The sequence below is a fragment of the Ambystoma mexicanum genome, chromosome 12, assembly GCF_040938575.1.
Source record: "Ambystoma mexicanum isolate Mex_15411 chromosome 12, UKY_AmexF1_1, whole genome shotgun sequence".
Lineage (NCBI taxonomy): Eukaryota > Metazoa > Chordata > Amphibia > Caudata > Ambystomatidae > Ambystoma > Ambystoma mexicanum.
In genome coordinates, this window is record NC_090936.1 from 81,790,249 (window position 1) to 81,809,458 (window position 19,210).

The 19,210-nt window shown below is 48.7% G+C and overlaps 1 protein-coding gene across 2 annotated transcripts in view; it reads left to right on the plus strand.

The window, feature by feature from the left end:
* Nucleotides 1–19,210, plus strand: part of GSAP (gamma-secretase activating protein) — a 2,819,616-nt gene that overhangs the window by 628,579 nt on the left and 2,171,827 nt on the right. For both annotated transcript variants that reach the window (XM_069628052.1, XM_069628053.1), the window contains exon 9: nucleotides 3,540–3,644. In XM_069628052.1, coding sequence (XP_069484153.1) covers nucleotides 3,540–3,644 — 105 coding nt within the window. The remainder of the gene's footprint in view (nucleotides 1–3,539; nucleotides 3,645–19,210) is intronic.

Below are 19,210 nucleotides of genomic sequence, written 5' to 3' on the forward strand. Positions count from 1 at the left end.
TGGAGCTCGATGTAAGGAGTTGCCTTTGCAAGTCCTCGAGGGCAATGTCCATTCTAAGAGTGTCCTCCACCATCTCCTGCAAAGCCATTTCATTAGCGTCTGTTCAGTCTCCCAAGTCCTCTTCATCTCTGCCACTGCTTGTTTCATTTCTCCCATGAATGCCGCAAATTGCATCTGGAAGGCTTGAGTCATCTTGTTCTGAAACTCCTGGAAGCAGGCATCCATGTCCTCTTTTGAGGTGGCCATTTTGAGGGTCAGGGTGTTGGGATCCCCCTCCTGTACGATCAGCAGATCTGTGATTTGTTTTGGGGGTCCCCTGGTTCAGAGTCTCTGGACCAGCTGCGATGGATGGAGTCATCCCGCTCAGGAGTTGATGCTGCTTTCTTGTTACCGCTGATTTGCCTTTGCTTCCCGACATTAGAGAATCTCTCGAGGTTCCCACTTTCTTCGTTGCTCCCCCCCGCTGGTCCCTCTCTCTCCTTTGGATGGTCGTGGTCACTCACCACCTGCTATGTGCGGGGACTATAGTCGCTGTTTAACGGGGGGAAGGGGCAGGTTGATTTCCCCTAGCATATTCACCTGGCCCATGTGGGCACTAGATGTGTGGTACCTGTCATAACAAAAGGAAAGCAGTGTGTGTGTATAGGGAAGGTGTCCCTCATCTGTTGTGGTCATCGTCCTAAAATCTGTGGTTGACCCCAAGCTGCTGGTTCTTGGACTGACATTTTGTATTATTCATGCCTGGTCCTTTTATCTTGTGTTTATTTACTGTTTTGGTGTGGGTAGGGTGAGGTTTATTTGATTATTTCCTTGCTGTCTGGCAGTGGGTTATATTCCTTTCACAGAGATACCCACTCAGGGTGTCTTGTTGTATCTGCCTGAAATAGGTGTACGGGTGTGATCTCACTGTTTGTTGTGTCTGCTCCCCTTTGCTTTATTTGCACTCCAGTATGCGTCTTGATGGACGGATTCTCCCGTTCCGCTCTATGGCCTCGGCGATCGAATGAGGTGTCGCCGAGCAGAGGATGCCTCCTACGTTCGTGCTGCTCACGGCGGGTGACCTCGATATGTCGCCTCCGGGATGTTCGACCGACTTCATATGGTTAGAAGGAGCGTCGACTCTAGCGCTGCTGCGCCTGCAAGCAGGGTCACTACCCCCAGTGTCGTTGCTAGTTTCACGTGCAGCGTTAGCTGCACAATAATGAAACATCCACATGGTTTTAGGGTTATTCTAAATCTGCCTTTATTTTCCGTTCCTCCTCCCCGTTCCGCCACATCACTTCCCTTATCCCGTCCCCCAAGCCTCCCACATAACGAGTGTGACAGATGTTCATTTTTAGACATGACAGTCTCCCTGTTGCTAATGTACGGCTTCCTGGGATACATTCGGATTGGTGCAGCGACATAGCATAATAAATATATAATATGAGACAGTGACACTGACCCTTCTGAAGAGGTATGCAACACAGAGTACAGATTGAGTACTGGCTGGCCTACGTTCCTTTTTTGGAATATCCACAGGTATTCAAACGGATCCGAATTCCCGGTAGAGAGCTTACCTCGGTTGCTATTGGAACACATGTCAGACCTGCAGCTCAGTCCGCTACATCAAAACTGCGACGAATCTGATGATGGCGTTACTCCTTTTCCGCAGGTAGCCTCTTTCCATGTTGCCAGGGGATGACACCCGCTACCTGATCCTGACCCTGGGGGCGGCTATATGAGGGAGGACCACATGGGTGGAGGCGACCAGATGATTACACATGTCCTTCTTTCCCTTTTACCCCTTTCGCTTTTAGGGACTTGCCCTCCATTTCTCATGCCTTCATGGCATACTCTTGAGTCCCCCTCAACCACCTATAAAACCTACTGATGACATATTAAAATATTCTGTGAATGGAATGCCAAGGACTGCCTATCATTCCCATGTATCTAAAAACACTGGGACTAGGAGGCTGAATGGAGCAATGAGGATTGGTGAAGCCGAGAAGCCGCAACCATGCACTAGTCGTTGTGAGTGTATGATCGGTGCCATGAACCTTAAAAACACTGACCAGCATGGACGGGACAGACTGTCGGGAGAAGCTTTGGCGCCTGTGTGCTGACGGGGGGTGTAGAGAAGACCATGGAGCCTGGAGGCTTGAGGAGACAGCAGAAGGAATGCTGGACAGGTTTGCCATGCTGGGTCCATCGCAGGAAGGGGAGAGAAATCTTCCTGGTGGCCATGGGAAGTGTGAAGCAGTTCCAGGGCTGCCCCAGGCCACATTTGCAAGTGTATAAAGTTAAACACACGAGAAAGCCGTGGCAGGAGAGTATACCAGGCAAAGCCAAGTTTGCCAGTATGTAAAGTGAACCACATGAAAACACCCTGGCAGGAGAGTATACAAGGCAAAGGCAGGCTTATGAGTCAAATTACATTGAATGTGGAAAAGAACCTGGCAGGAGAGTATACCGGGTTTCCTGTGAGGCTGGGACCTGCATCCAAGTTGTTTTGTATCCAAGTTGTTTTGTTGAACAAAGGATCCCAAGGAAGACTCATGTCCTTAGGATTTTGAATTGTTTGAACAGACCTGGGGAAGGCAGATGTTTCCCTCGGAGTGTATTGGAATGCCAAGAGGAGAGAGTTATCCTCTTGGGCTATTCAGTACTTTGATTGCCTTATTGATCTGTTGTATTGGTGAAAGGAAACCTGGGGAAGGGAGCCATTCCCTGGAACAGCGAAAACTATCCACTGGGAACCTTTCAGTTTGGGTTGCATCTTTATTTTGAACTTGAACATTTGTGCGATTTCAAAGCCAGGGACATTACCCTTAGCACCTTAGAGTTACTTTTAGAATTTGAGGGCTAGGATTTGATTACAGACACAGGACATTTTGTTTTGGACATCTTGACACAGGACAGACACTTAGATTTGGTTGACGTGGGGAAATACCCCGTAGAGTATGTACAGCAAGCTATTTTCCAAAACCTCAATTATTATATTTTGTAACCACAATTATGGGTTTTCTGTGTCTGTGTCTCATTCCTGGCTCCACACACAACCCATATAGGAAGAACTGTACATGGCCTAAGTAGTTTTGATACTCTGACACCCGGTGTCCTCACAAGATTACATTTCCGATGCAGCCTAGGAGCAGGTGTCATGATGGTGTGCATCATTGCTATATTTCAAAGTGTTGTTTTGCTGATCATTGAATGAAGAAAAAATAGTTTTTGGACTTTTACAAGCCTCTTTTTACTTTTTTAATGTAGGTGGTTTGTGAGATTGTGCTCCAAATCACCCAGGGTTTTAAATGTCTATTTTACAGTTTTAAATAATGGTTTAACTGATTTTAAAGACTTTCAGTTCTTTAAATATTTACATTTTGTATGAAGATTATATTTGTATTGATTGTTCAATTTTACATTGCCATTTGCAAATTAGTTACTTTGTGGCGATCAGAAGATGCAAACCATTGAAACTCAGCAGTTTGTGGCACCTAGATCATTGCCTTTCAAGTCTGGTTTGTTTCAGCAGAGTTGCTTTTCCTTTCCTTTAGGTACTTGCAAACTCTGCTCTTCCCCCTAAAGACAGAGCTGCAGAAGATATAATTTGGGCCCAGTGGGACATGTTGGAACAGAGACTCTTTTACATTATTCCTAAGGTAAGACAATCACCAGTGGTAAGTAAATGGAGGAATGTGTGAGGTGTTTCACTTCGAGAAAATTAGAAGTTAAAATACACCAGCAGCCATAATGCAGACCCTTACATGAACCAGGTATAGAAGAATCCCTGCTAAAATGTGTAGCTGAAATAAATTGTGACAGTTAAATACATCAAACGCACGCCTGCTCTCCATTTTCACTCCCCAGGCAAAGCAGCCACTCGTTTTCTGTCTTGGTTGTAGTCCTTCTTGGAGTTAATGCGCTCCCTTACAAATGCAACTGAGCTGTAGTGGAAACAATATCAAACCATTTTTGCATGTTCCACTCCCCTTTTACCTGATGGAGAGGAATTTATTTGCAACAAAACATATCCAAAAAAATCACACTGCCTAAAACGGAAGACTTGCCAAACATGAATGACTAAATCTCCCATAAATCACTTGGCCTAAAGGTACACACAGCCCTATAGATAAGGGGTGTATCAGCCACTTTTACTCCCTAGGAAATAGGCAAATATTCCCAAAAAATAAAAATCAGGGGGGGCATCAGGGGGATCATTGGACATTGTGCTCCTGCTTTGACCCACACAGCTCCATGGGTGTGTTTGGACCAGTAGTGCACATAGTGCCACAGGAAGAAACAACTATAAATACTGCCTGATTGGAAGAAGTAAACCTGTATCTTTTAATGTGTATAAATAACTAGGTGCAAAGGAATGATTATTACAAATGTATTTTTTTCCCAGTTAAAACATCTTTACTGAGTTATAAAATACTTCCATTGGGAATTGAACTTACAGTTTTACTCCCTAAAAAAAATTATTTTACTCCCAACTTTAAAAAATGGGGAGTAAAATATTTCCACTTCAAAATCTTATCTGGAGCACTGGGTATATGTGTATTGTTTATTTGTATTTACACAGATTTAAGACTGAAGACTGTAACCTTTCCAGCCCACCCATTCAGACACTTGTGAAGTGCCTGGAGGAATGTATCTGTGGGATGGATGGAACAGTGTTAAGACAGATTTCCAAAGTCAGACCCTATGGGGTGGATTGTAGTAGGCCACCCTATTTATGGTAATCCGGAAAGACACTGAGAGGTTAGCCAAAATCCCATACCCCTTAGCCTCAAAGAGTGAGAGTGGTCTAGAGCTACAATGAGTCCACACAGAACAACAATAATTCAAGTTAGTCAGTAAGTATATGAAAGTACAAATATGAGGCCTTTCTGAACACACTTAAGCATTTAAAAAAATCACAGGCATGTAATGTAATCAAAAACACATTATATTGTAAGAGTGCAGGAGGGGAGACTGACACACAGGTGACATGATTGTTGGCATACACATTTACTTGATCAAAATAAAGAGGAAACCTATCTCTCCCTAATTCTAAGAGGAGTGTGCTGGCCTTAACTAAGGAACTAAGGATTTGGTCACAATGTCCAAATAAATTAAAAGGGTCCACCTGTTGTGTGTCAAAATGCCTACTTCTGTCCCTCACACTTGTAACTAAGTTAAAGAGGAAGTGAATCTTCTTGATCCAGAAGAATGGCTACCTTCTTGTCCCTTCTTCTGGACAACGGATCATAGTTCCAATTGTCAGGTGGAAACTTCACCTGAGAGAATGACTACTTTCCCACAGTCTCAGTTCCTTTCTAAAATGCAAAACCAATTTCTAGCTTATGGTGTTGTAAAGTTCTCAGTTTGAACTCAAAAGGTAAATTTCCAACTCCAACATCATTCTTTATTGTCCATAATTTTCTTCACTATTGGGTTCCTGGAGAATGCCTCTCTCCTTGTTCTCAGTATTTTTACAGTGCCAGGCGATTGACTCCCTTCCCCAGGCCTCACTTGGCTTTGCTTCATGGTACACAACACCACAGGGTATGGCTTCCTTCCTCTGATCTCTGCTTGCTTGCTGCTTCATTGTAGTAGGGGGAATGTCTCCCTTCTCCAGGCCCTTCTCAGGCTCTTTACCACAGTTCACGAATGCTGAGGGGATGACTCCCTTCTCCAGGTCCTTCTCATGCTAGTTATCACAGTTCATGGAGACTGCAGGGAATGACTCCCTCCCCCAGGCCCTTATCAACCTTTATCACAATTCACGAAGGTTGGGGGAATGATTCCTTTCCCCTGGTCCTTCTCAGGCTCTTTTTCACAGTTCACGAAGGCTGGGGTATTGACGCCCTTACCCAGGCCCTACTCAAGCTTCTTATTTTGTGTGCGGGTCCCAGGCCTGTGTTGGCAGACCTGATTTACTTCCTTGCCAGGAACTGCAATGAGGAAGAGTGATTATGATGCTCTTAGTATGAGGGTGCTGGTAACAGACCCATTCTTCTCTCTCTGATTTCTCTGGCAGTCCTGGCTCACGCCTCTGCCAGGTACTGCGCCAAATAAGAGGGCTTGTGATGATCTTCTCAATTGAGTGTAGGTCCCAGACCCATGCCCCTCTCTCCTTCGCAGCCCCACTAACCGTCCCAGCCACCCAGGTACCTCTAGGGTGCTTGTCGGTCCTGCATGCTTCTTCCTGTTCTCCACAGTTGCTTATGGCTCTCTGGAAGCTGCAGTGACCTTGCAGTGTTCTGCTCCTCTGGGGCTGTGTTACTTCCCTTGGCAGCACATTTACACATCTCCTTTCGCCTGCCTGCGCGTGGGAATTCCCCAACAGCCTGCCAGTTCTTCCTCTCTGGACAGATTTGGAACCCTTCCGCCTGTCTGTCTGGTTTCCACCTAGCAACCCTGTTGCTTCTTTGCTCCGGTGGGCATCTGCACTTGCGGTTCCTTGAGGGTGGTGTTTCTCTCTCTCTCTCTCTCTCTCTCTCTCTCTCTCTCTCTCTCTCTCTCTCTCTCTCTCTCTCTCTCTCTCTTTCTCTCTCTCTCTCTCTCTCTCTCTCTCTCTCTTTCTCTCTCTCTCTCTCTCTCTCTCTCTCTCTCTCTCTCTCTTTCTCTCTCTCTCTTTCTCTCTCTCTCTCTCTCTCTCTCTCTCTCTCTCTCTCTCTCTCTCTCTGCTTTGTTGTCCCTCTACTATTTTGTATTGACTTTGGAAGCCCAGAATTTGTGACACACTAGACTGCTCCGTAGTGTTTCTTCATCCCTGTACCTTTACTATAGATACTATTGATCCCTCTTGGGTTGACTATGTTCTTCATCACCCCAGTACTGTTCCTACTATGTACATGACACATGTACATGGGATGGCAAGGTAGAGGAGGGTAGAGCAGGTGGATCAAGGGGAAGTATACTGCATTCTCCCTGGATAGTCATCCCTAGTACCATGGGGGTGGGGGGACCTCCCCATGAGATCCTCCTGCTCTGAATACCACCCCCAGGGCGACTATCGGGTAGCAGCCTCGCCTCCCTGACCTCATGGGAAGGGGCTCCCCTCAGGGAGAATTGACTACATCTATGGATTAGTCACAATATACACATATATTCACCCTTAAAAATAAGATTGCAAATGCATTAAATACCAGTATTCAACAGGGGAGTTATCAGGTGCAGGAAAAGAAAAACATTTAGATTAGTTGAATGTATCACAAACCCAGTTCTGTCTGTCTTATGAAGTCAATGCCTAAGGTGTATGGGGCCTTGTTCCCAAAACGTCACAAGTTCCAACTATGGTTTCTAAGGTAAGTGTTTACTTCAAGTTAGGCAAGTACCCCACTCTATCCTATTCCCAAGGTATGTCATAGGATCCTAAACCCAGGTTCGATGACAAATGGCCAGGCCAGAGAGAGTTTAGGGCTAAGGTCTCTACACCCAATGTTACCCTCTGGGAGACCAGTGGGTGGGAGGAGCCAATACAGTTCTGTCAACTTTACCCCTGTGAGGAACCTGAGGGCATCCTCCCATCTATTCCCCTTGGATCCTCTTCTCAGATGGCCAGGGAAAAACCATCGCTTTTGGATCCTGACCCTGGGGGTGGATATGCAAGGGAGGATCACCTAGGTGGGGGGTCCTTGGGGAGTGGGGAGAGAATGTCTACAGATGAGGCATGGGATCCCCTTTTCCTTTATCACAATGCACCCTGCCACTCTGGTCCTGTGTTGAAGAAGAGGACTGTAAAACACTACTACCATGATCCGGCATGTCCCACTAATTGGGACCAGGCAAAGGACTTGCACCTGCAGCCAGTTGAAAGGCTACAGGTGTCTATAAAAGGAAACCAGCAAATGGAAAAGAGCGATCTGCCTGGGGCAAGAGAGCAGCCTTGGGCGTGAGACCCTAGGCAAAAGGATGTGGCAACCCGGTATGGAGCAGGCTGTAGAGGCGCTGGTGGAGAGGTTGCTTAGCACTGCAGGGGAGCAAGAAGGACGCTTCAGCCTGAGCGGGCTGTGAGAAGGTCGGGAGCCTTGCAGAATCCACTGCTGTGTGTCCCCCACTGGAGCTGAGGGACCCCGAAGACTCCAGGAAGCCACCAAAAGTAGCAGGAAGGTTTGGAAGTGATGAGCACTGCTCCTCTGAGCTTCCGTGATTGAACGGGGAACAAGAAACCGCAAAGGAGAAAGCCTAAAGCCCCCAGAGGAGCCGCCGGAGAATGGTGAGTGACGGAAAGGGAATAGTCAAGCTGGGGCTCTCCAGGGGCTAGGGTTGGGCACAAAGAGATGCCGATCAGATAAAAACATATACGAGGGTCGTAAGACCAAAGGACATTTTTCTGAATGCTGAGCGAGCTGCAAAGTGTTTCATTTATTATTGAATACCGAACTAAGGAAGAGTTATGCAAAATACATAAGAGCACTGCACGAGTGAAAGGAAAGTAAGGTGCATTTACGAATATACAGAGAAAGGAAGTAAAAAGGCATTGATGAAGAAGGTGAAAGTATGAACCGAATGAAAGCCAGTAACAAGGACTGAGGAAACAAGTGAAAAGGCAAATGATATGCACTATTGTGAAGTATGGAAGCAAAGTGGTGACAAGGCAAACACCCCACAAAGTGAATGGTGTGAGTCACGTTGTGGCAGAGGGAAGAAGCTGCCAAAGATAAAACGAACTGCAAGTGGACAATTGACACAGGTTCAAAGAGGTTGCCTGTGTTGGCAAAGAAGTCCAATGCGAACAAGTGAATATAACAAAGTGCCAATGGTTATCGGTTGCGTGACCTGTAGTGGGTGGACCGTGTGGTCCGACAACTGCTCCTACTTGGAGTGAATCAAGGAAAGTTAAGTTATTGGAACTGTTGTGCCCATCAATTATTGAAAAGAACAAGCTAGTTGAACCGTTAAAAAGCCTGAAAAGGTGCAAAGTTGGTTTGGAACACTTATTGAAAGTCAAGAGACTCTTTGGAACTGTGTTGAACTTGGGGGCGGGAACCTTGAGGCCTATTGGTACTATGTTGAACTTGGGGAAGGGAGCCCATGCTCCTTTGTGTGGAACTGTTTTGGGGAAAGGGACTGAAATGCAAGCCATTAGCTATAATAAGCTCAGAACTTTAAATTGGAACACTGTGTCTGTTGGTGCTAACATCCCTGCACATTGTTTAGCTGTAATTGTGAGGGCAAGTATAGGTTTTGGACACAGAAAGACTTTTAAGTTGAACTTACTGACTCAGACTATCCTTAGTTTGTTTAGGTAGGGAAATCCAACCTTAGCAGAGGGAAAGTAAGGCCTTACACCATCCTGACATTTAAGTTCATAAAAGTGTTTGCTGTTGTCTGCGTCTTGTTTCATGATGCCTTAACATACCCCGACTCTGATTCTTCCAGGTGACACTTCAGGTGTTCCGGAATTAGCTAGGACTCCAATCTTCTGTCCTTGGTTCGGGTGAGGGTAGCCCAGGGGCAATGGGTGCAGAGGTCACTCTAGGGGTCGGAAGCTGGTCGTGGTTCTCAGCAGACGGTCCCAGGCACATTTTTGACGAAGACCACCAAAAGAAGAAAAGATGCAGACTTTGGCAATTCAGACCCTTCAGGACACCTCCCAGGATTGCAAACGGATTGTTCATGCAGAGGTCACCACGGTCAGGCGGCAACAGGCGATCTTGCAGCGGCGAACACAAAAGCAGCCCCAGCAGAGCTTCCCTTGTCGTGAGATGGCTGTAAATGCGAGGATAGGCAACTTATGGCATAAACTGAAGATCTTGCAAGTCCCAAGGCTCTGCTCTGAGTATCGATGGCAGCAGCAAGGCAGCCCAAAAGGGAGCTGGTCAGTCCCCCAGGTGGTTCAGAGGCACTTTCCGAAGGCTTCCTAGGCATGGATCCTCCAGCAGGAGTTGAGACTGGTTGACTTCGCCCTTCCCTCGTGCCCCCCCCCACCCCTGGTCCAAGGGTCGAAGCACCAACAAGGGTCTTGTGAGATCGGGCAAAGGAGCTGGAGTTGATACTGGTCAGCTGCAGGAGTAGTCCTTGGGTCATCGGTGGGCTGTTCTTCATCGCAGAAGTCTTCGTTCGAACTATGATCTGTTTAATAGCTGCTGGTGTCCCTTTATCCAAAATTCAGGCTGGGAGCTCACCCAAGCCCACCAATGGTAACGTTCTGCAACATTCAAACAGCCCAGGGTTCTCCAATCCTGGACAACCACTGGTCATCACATCCGTCGAGCAACAGACTCTCTGGCTCCAAAAGATGTGGACTGCGACCAGACATTCCCAGCATCCTCCCACCCCCACACCCCTCCTGGCTCACACACACAAAAAGCCCACTTGCACACAAAAGCAACAGCGTTCACCAGTAAAGGGGTTTCCATATATGCCATACTCCTACGTCCCGTCCCCTTTCCTCCATACTTGTGGACGGGACCGGAGCACTTTGTAAAAGCATCCAAACATTTTCCCAATTTTATTTTTTAGCCCTTCTCTTTCTACGCGGGGCCTGGCACGCGGCTGTAGCCCTGCCCATCTCGGCTCCGCCCCGCGCATCGCACATCAGTTCTTTTCTCTGCTCGATCGAGACTGGACGCGCTTGCATCCTCGGAAGATCATCTTCCCTTTTTTCCTCCTCTCTGGCTCTCGCTAGCGATCGTGTACTAGTCTGTCTATGTCGTTCAAGCTAGACTTTCCAGATTGTTCATCATGTCACCAACGCTTCGCGAGGGCGGATCCCCATCCTCTTTGTCTAGAGTGTTTGGGTCCGGATCACGGTTGGGACTCCTGTATTTATTGCGACTCCCTTTCAGTCTGGGCACTTCTATGTCGGTTGGAGCGGTGGAGTGTTTCGATGTACTCCTCTTTCGCATTTTCAAGCGTTTATCGATGAAAAAAAGAAACGCCCGGTAAGTTCTTTACTTTTCAGAGCACCCCGGCCCAGGTTCTTCCCGAGCCGGGGGGAGCGTTGATCGCTCTATCACCGGGGATTGCCGCGAGGTGCCTTCTGGGCCTAATAATTGTACCAGAGTTTTCTCTGAGGGTCTCCGTAAGAGGCCTGTGGATACCGGAGCATGCTCCGAGGCCCCTCCTGTGGGGGCTGCCTGTAGACCCTGTTCTACTGAGTCGTGGGGTACGCGAGCTCGCTCTGAGGCCTTATCGGCCTCTCTCAAATGTACCGGGGTGCGCCCCGAGGCCTCGGCTGGGCTTGGTGTGACCGAACGGATGTTCGAGGCCCGCGCTAGTAAGGCTGTTACCGGACCTGGGTCCGAGGTCTCTCATGCAGAGGCTAAAGCGACCACCATTTCTGAGAGGTCTGCCAAGGCCTTGTCAGTGAAAGTTGTTCCTCACCGTTCCCGCTCTTGTGGCGAAGCCAGAACTGTTGAGGGGGCAAGGAGTGGAAGTTCCTCCTTTACCGGCAGTGCTGAGGTCCTTCCTGTGAAGGCTAGTTTGGCTATTGGTATGTCGCAGAAAAATTCCAGGCCTCATAGTACCAGCTCAGCCGAGGTTTCTTACATTAAGGCTAAAATTAAGACCCCTGATCCATCGACGGGGACCCCTGCTTCACTTCCTCACGTGCCGCAGTTCCCCTCAGGTGATGGCAAAATGGCGGCCGTTCCCGCCACGACCAAGGCGGCCATTTTGAGTGCTACTCCTTCAACTACGCCATCGGCCTCAGTTGATTCTATTGGTGAACATAAGGTTCCTTGTGCGCATCCTTTTCGTCCAGTGTACGACTGGAACGCTCGGATGCCACTTCCGCACAATATCTCGTTCCCTGTGGGTTCGGCACCCCTGATTTTCGTGGACACTTCGGGGGATGAGCTTGCTTGGCATCCCTCTCCGTTGCGTCCTTGGAATTATCCTCCTCATGAGAGGCCTCCTCGGCACCAAAACAGTCTCCGGGGGATGCTTTTTTCGGCAAATTTCAGACGCTCATGCGTACCGACCCCATGAGAGAGTATTTCAAGTGTCTTTTCAGGGAGATATGCCCGCCTGCGCCTCCGGCTCCACCCGCTCTTCCGGTGGTTCCGCCGGCACCTCCCTTGCCTACGGTGCCTTTGCCAACCCTTCCACCCTTGCCTCCGTTGTCCCCTGTGAACAAGGCGGTGTCCGACACGGTCCAGCAGGATCCTGACCTGTCAGATGATTCGCGGGGCGATCAACACAATGAAGTCCAGCCCTGCTCTATAAAAGCTTTTTATCATCGGGTACTGGACATGATGAGGCTGTTGGAGGTTCCAGTGCCCGAGGCACCCGCTCCGCAGGAGGGTGTGCTATCGGGGGCGTTCACCTTGTCTCCTTCGGAGCGTACCGGCCTGTTCTTGCAGAAGGACGTTTTGGCCGAGGTCTGCAGGGTCTGGGAAAAGCCACACTCTGGACTTTTTGTCAATAAGAAAATTGACGCGCGATACAGGCTACATTCTTTGGAAGAGGTGTCTGCCCCCCTCCTCCACAGTGGTGGCCGCGGCCACTTTGCAGTCCAGGCCTGCAGCGTCCTCTTCTACGACGGCGACTCGGGTTATGGGGAAAGAGGACAAACTCCTGGACTCCCTTGGGAGAAAGATTTTCGCTAACTCAGCCTTGCAGCTCCGGCAGGCTAATGCAGAACTGGTATTAGCGGGGCTAATATGAAGATGTGGAAAGGTCTGTCGGAATTCTAGGAGTTCATTCTGGTCGAGAAGCTGGAAGACTTTAAGGAGGGTTTATCTGACGCCAGAGTCTTGGCCCAGGATCTGCTTGAGGCCGCGGCTCATCAAGTCGACACGTCTGCTTGGGGCCTTATGCTGGGTGTGGACACCGCTCGACAGGCGTGGTTGCATGTCACCAGTTCTCGAGGGAGGTACAGGACACGGTAAGGAGCTTTTTCATTCCACAACGGATGTGGAGCTCACCAAAAAAAGGACAGCACCCAGACAGCTAAGTCCTTGTCAGTCCTGGTTAAAACCCCTTGCAGGCCCCAGAGACCCCTGTCACAGAGCCAGCCCTCCTCTGGTTTCAGGGGCTTCCTAGACCGGAAATCCCGCAGAGTAGATACTCCATCGGGTAATAACCGCCAGAGGCAGCAACAGACTCGGTTTTTCTCCCGCTCCTCAGCCTCCTCCTCAGGTTCAGGTGGTAACACCACTGAAAAGCCTGCCAAATGAGGCGGGACCCCGGTGGGAGGACGCATTGCGTCTCATTGGGAGGCGTGGCAGACCATCGCCGAGGACTGGTGGGTCTTGTCATTCGCTCGGGTGGGCTTCCGCTTACCTCTACCCCCTACCCCACCCTTCAACCCTCCTTTCCAGCTGTCGGGATCGCCCTCCCTTAAAGCCAAGGTGCAGAAACTGCAGGACCTCAGAGCTGTGGAACCCATTCCCCTTGAGGGCTTCTACTCCAAGCTGTTTACGGTGCCCAACCCAACCAGGCTGGCCTGCGCACCATCCTAGACCTTTCCCAGTTCAATCTTTTCCTACCCCAACAGAAATTCAAGATGATCACGCCCGGCCAGATACGGTCTTCCCTGCAGATGGGCGATTGGCTCAGCGTGGTGGATCTGCAGGATGCCAACATGCATATTCTGATCTGAGGTACACGCAGGAGATATCTCCGTTTCTCTGTGGGAGAGGAGCATTTCCAGCTTACAGTGCTTCCTTTTGGCCTAGGTTTGGCACTGCGTGTCTTTACGAAGATGATGTGGGTGATTGCGGCCCATCTTCGTCTGCAGGGTATCCATGTGTATCCGTATTTGGACGACTGGCTCTTACGCAGCCCTTGCCCCTTGAAAGCCGCGTGCAATCTTCAGTCCCTCCTTCAGCTCCTGTTCCATCTTGGGCTGTCGGTGAACTGGCGGAAATCTTCCATGACGGTCTCTCAGTACTTGATCTTCCTGGGTTTTCGCTGGAACACGATCGACTGCAGAGTGTACCTGACCGGGGACAGAATGGCGGATCTGTTGGCCACGTGTCAGATGTTTGTGTAGTCAGAGAGCATGTCGGCCTGGTGGTTCCAGAGGCTTCTGGGCCTCATGCGTTTTGGCGCTTCCTCTTGCTCGCCTCAAGATGAGGCAGACTCAGGTGGCTCTTCGGAGTTCTTGGCTTAAGGTTGTGGATCCGGACTCCAAGTTGATAACGATTCCAGCTTCCATGAGAGCCGACCTGGACTGGTGGTCGTCTCTCAGCAACCTGTCGGTGGGGGCGGGGTTTCAGGACCCAGCTCTGAATGTAACGGTCACGACAGACTCCTCCCTTGTCGGGTGGGGTGCGACATTGGATCTTCTTCATGTCTCGGATCTTTGGTCGCCTCAGGACAAGCTCCTCCACATAAATCTGGAGCTCCTGGCGATCTTCCTAGCGCTCAAGGCGTTCAGACCAATCATAGCCAACAAGGTGGTCCGGATTCGCACGGACAATGCAGTGGCGATGTTTTCATCAACAAGCAAGGGGGCACCAAGTCTCCCCTGCTCATGGAACTGCCTGTCCAGATTTGGGAGTGGGTGGTTCAGCATGGAGTTTGGCTTCTTGCAGTACACATTCCGGGCCAGCTGAATGTCACGGCAGATGCCCTCAGTCGGCAGACGATAGTCAGGTACGAGTGGGAACTGAAGGCAGAGGTCGCCTCATGGATTTTCCTGCGCTGGGGCACTCCGGAAGTGGACCTCTTCGCTTTGACGGCAAATAAGAAGCTTCCTCTGTATGCCTCCACAAGAGGCCTCCTCCTCTCTGGAGAATGCTAGGGGATGCTCTCGAGATTCCATGGCACAACATGAGGGCTTATGCCTTCCCGCCTCTGCCTCTACTTCATCTGACAATTTGCAAATTGAAGAACTCGGTGAACTGTTATCTTCTACTCATAGCCCCGTGGTGGCCGGCTAGGTTCTGGTTCTCAGAACTTCAACACCTGTCGGTGTATCCGCCGATCAGGTTACCGGTGACCCCCGATCTTCACCAGGAGGAACAACAACTGTGGCACCCCTCCCCACAATCACTCAGCTTGGCAGCATGGTTCCTGAGTTCAGGTCTTTAGAACATCTTAGCCTGTCTGCGGATAACATGCGCATTATCCAGGCAGCCAGGAAACCCTCGACTAGGTCCCAGTACAGAAGCAAATGGCTCAGGTTCTGTCATTGGTGTTTAAATAAGCAGCTGGATCCAAGGGGGGCTACAATGGACACAGTATTGTCCTTTGTATCTCACTTAGCAGAGTCGGGTGTTCACGTTCTGTCATGTAGAACTTATCTTTCGGCGGTTTCCGCCTACCTATCTACAGACCAATGTTCCATAAGTATGGAGGAAAGGGGACTATGGACTAGGAGTAAGGTGGTCACTACGGCGAGTAACCTGGTTATTTCCTGGCCTGGGAAGGCAGGAAGAAGGCCAAAGGACAAGATGCCTAAAGAACAAGCAAACCTCACGTGGGACGGCTATTTTAGGGTGCTAGCCACCTTAAGTAGCCATTCCCGGTACATGCAAAGTGCACAATAAAAATATCCTAAAAATTGTAAAAATGACACAGCTATCACCAGCTTGTCTTGTGCACATTGTCATAGTAACCAAAAGGTCATCGAGTAAACGTTTATAAGGATACAAAGTATCATAACTACACTTCACTTAAGCAATATTACACAAGTAGGGGGGTATTACTGGGCCAGGTAATGCCCTGGGGCTTACGTTAAAGCCCTTGCATCACTCAGGCTTGTAACTGCTGCCCCAGGTCATTACCAGGCCCGGTAATGTCCCCAGTGAAAAACAACAGGGTGTTTCAATGCTTAGACCCAGGGGATGCCTTACTCGGGTGGCCAGGGCACGGGCATCACATTTGGATCCAGACCCTGATGATTGACAGTGCGGGAGGATCACCTTAGTGTGGGGTCCTCAGGGAGTGTGGGAGGAACGCTCCGATGGCGAGACATGGTATCTCCCTTTTGAGATACCCCTGTCCCATCCTATTTTATAGGATATTTCAACTTCCCAGAACCCCCCATTTCCTACACAAACACTGAGCCGAGGAAGAGGAGGTCTCAGGCTAAAAGGAGTACCACCCATGCAATACATTGGAGTTGTCCCACTAATAAGATCAGGCAGGGTCAGGCACTTGATCTTAATTGCATACACCTGGTACCTATTGGCTATCCCCACTTGGTTAAAAGTTGGAACACTGGGACACACTCTGGGCAAGGCGATGCACGAGAAGGAACTATTCTTCCAGGGCGACGGCAAACTGGGTGGAGCTGAGCGACAGTCCGAAGGATGGAACCAAGGTACTGAGAATCCTTGGACACCCCAGAGAGAGATAATTACCTTCGAAGGGCCTTGAAGGTTGCGCTATGCTGATAAGAAGCGAGAGAAAGCAAAGCATTGTAAAGAACTGTAAATTAAAGATCCAAAGTAACCGAGTGGTTAGGCGCAAGAAGATTGCCCAGTCAAAAGTCTCTGTGAAATATCTGACGCTGTAGAAGCGGCAGGAAGAGAAAGAAACTGAGATACAAGACTTGAACACTTGTTAGCTATAATGCCAGCAGAGGGAAACCTGGATGTGAAAATGTCTTTCAGCTGTTAGGTTTGATTCCGGCAGAGGGAAACCTGGATGTGAGAGATATCTTTGAACTTTAAAGTAAGTACTATGCTCGAAACTACATTCACCAAAAGGCCTTGGTGGAGGAAAGAAAAAGTGACATTTAAGGAAAGAAGGTCGAAGTGGTCATGCCAGAGTTAAAAGTTAAAGCCTTGCAATTTCAAAATCCTTCGACAACGGAAGGAAAGTGAAAGGAGGCTTGAGCCTGACAGAGTAAAGCCTATGAAGGTTATGATTGAAGCTTGGGGAAGGGAACCCCCCAAATTGTGATTGAAAGTTTTGAGCCTGGTGGAGGGAAACATGTACTAAACTGTGGTAACCAGGAGGAATCAAACTTTTGTTGAACTGTATTGCATGCTGGAAGGTGACCTGGGCTGGAGTAAGAGAAAGCCGAGAGGTCCAGCGGATAAACAAGCGACTTGTGGAAGGCAAAGTGGGCCCTGGTCCACGAAACAAACTGCATCCTTGTGTCCGAAGCCAGAGTGTGTCGCAAGGTCCAAGTGTGCCACCTTACCCAGTGCTACAAAACGTGGGGAAGGGAGTTTTCTCGGCCATACTGACATTTCTTTTGAACACTAATTTTGTTCCTTTTTGCAATACTCATTCCCTTTACACATTATTGTATTAAAAAGAAGGCGGGCATTAGGTTTATTAGTATAGGCAATTTTATTTTGACTAAGGACTGACTAGGACTGTATTTTGTTTTTGTTTGATGGTCGAGAATATTCCCTTCGAAGGGATTGTGTCATGCGACGTATTCCTTATCTTTGATAAATCCACTTCCAGCTTGCTGGCCTCGGAAAAAAAATGTCCACAGAAGAGGGCGCTGCGCGTCGACGTCCCTCTAGTCGGTGTCCCTCGAAGGCCTCTGCATCAGCGCAGACATCACCATGGGTATAAATAGTCTTGCGCAGTGTCTGTTGTTCAGTTCTGTTTTTCTGCGCTTCGTGAGCCTCGGAGACGCAACGCTCGGTTCCATTCTTCGAAAGAATCTTCGAAATTCATCGAAAAAAGTTTTCTAACGACGGCATCTTCATCCGAACCATCGACGCCACGATCCGGTTTTAAAAAATGTCTCTAACCGATCCTCACAGGATCTGTTTGTGGTGCCTGGGATAAGAGCACCAGTGTTCAGAGTGTGAGGGACTACATGTCCATGATGGCAAAAGCCTTGAAGGAGCATAAGGGGAAGTTCGAAAGAGGTAAGGCTGTTAAAACTACTACCCCTTCAAAAGTATCCTGGGCTGAGTCGAGACATTTGTCTCCTCGCTGTCAAAAGAAACATTCCCGATCGAGATCTCAAAGCGGTTCCCATCACTCTTCGAGATCGAGACACTCTAAGAAGAGGCCTCATAGATCTCCCTCTTCCTCTTCCTCAAGTTCCCCGGAAAGGGTCACCTGCCCCACAAAACACAGTTCTCCGGCTAAGTGGGAAGAATTTCATAAAAAAATGCTTAGGGTCTTCGAGAAAGTGGCCTCGACCCCCTCAGAGATGCCTAGAGGTGACACCCTTGGTGAAAGACCTGAAAAACAAAAACGCTGCGAGTCGTGGAACTCGGCGAGCAAAAATACTCGAGAGCGTCATGAACCCTCAAGTGAAGGCAAAACATCATCGGATAAGGTACCATCGACGCACCTACCTATACCTTCGACGCCGTTGTCGACTCCAATGAAAGATATGCCTAAAACCTCTACTACGCCACGGGCACCAGCGGTGTCGAAAGCTCCAACCAAGACGGCGAGAGTTGGGTCGACAACTTCGACAACGCTGAGTAGAATTCCAGTCTTCTCGAGTACATCAAGGCCCTTTTCAACGTTTTCAACACCTTTTACGGGTTTGTCAAAACCTACAGCGTCTACGTCGACAACCACGACGTTTTCACAAGCAGTAATCACAAATTTGGCTCCTTCTTCTCTGGAAATGGGTTTTACTCCCTATCCAAGATCTGATTACTTCGAAGCTTTATCTTCTATATATGAGGAAGGGGGGGACTCTGACAATGAGAGACCTTTTGGCCTACAAAGAACAACAGTACCCATTCCAGAGGAATTAATCTCTGAAGAAAACAGATTGAAAGATCTACAAGAGTATTTACAGGAGGCCAGTGGTATAGATACCTCTCCAGAGGCAGAATTTGCTAGACCAGAACCTGGAGAACATGCAGAAATACCTTACAGGGCCTTTATTGCTAGAATTATGCAATTTTTGGGGTGGACTACACCTGCACCCTCTTTCCAGCAAGATGATCTTACTGTTATATTAGATAAAGGACCCCAATAGGATCCTCTCGTCCCTTTTCATGCTGCACTGCAAAGGAAAATATTTGCAAATTGGGAGACACTTGAAGTTATCCCTGCAGTAAATAAAAAACTCTCTTCTAAATAGAGTGTCAGCTTCAGACCCTGAATATCTAAGCGGGCATCCAACGCCAGAGAGTCTAGTTGTGCAGGCAGCAACGTCATCAAGCAGTAAATCGGCATACCCCACTATACCACAAGACAGGGATGATAAAAGATTTGACGCCATGTCAAAAAAAGTCTTTTCAGCATGCAGTATGGCGCTTAAATCTATCAACGCCACTTGCACGCTAGCGAGATTCAGCCACACCCTTTGGGAGTGTGCTTCATCAGCGGCTGACTGTCTTCCAGAAGGGGAAGAATGAGAAGCATTCTTGAACATCATCAAGGATGGGAATGATGAGAT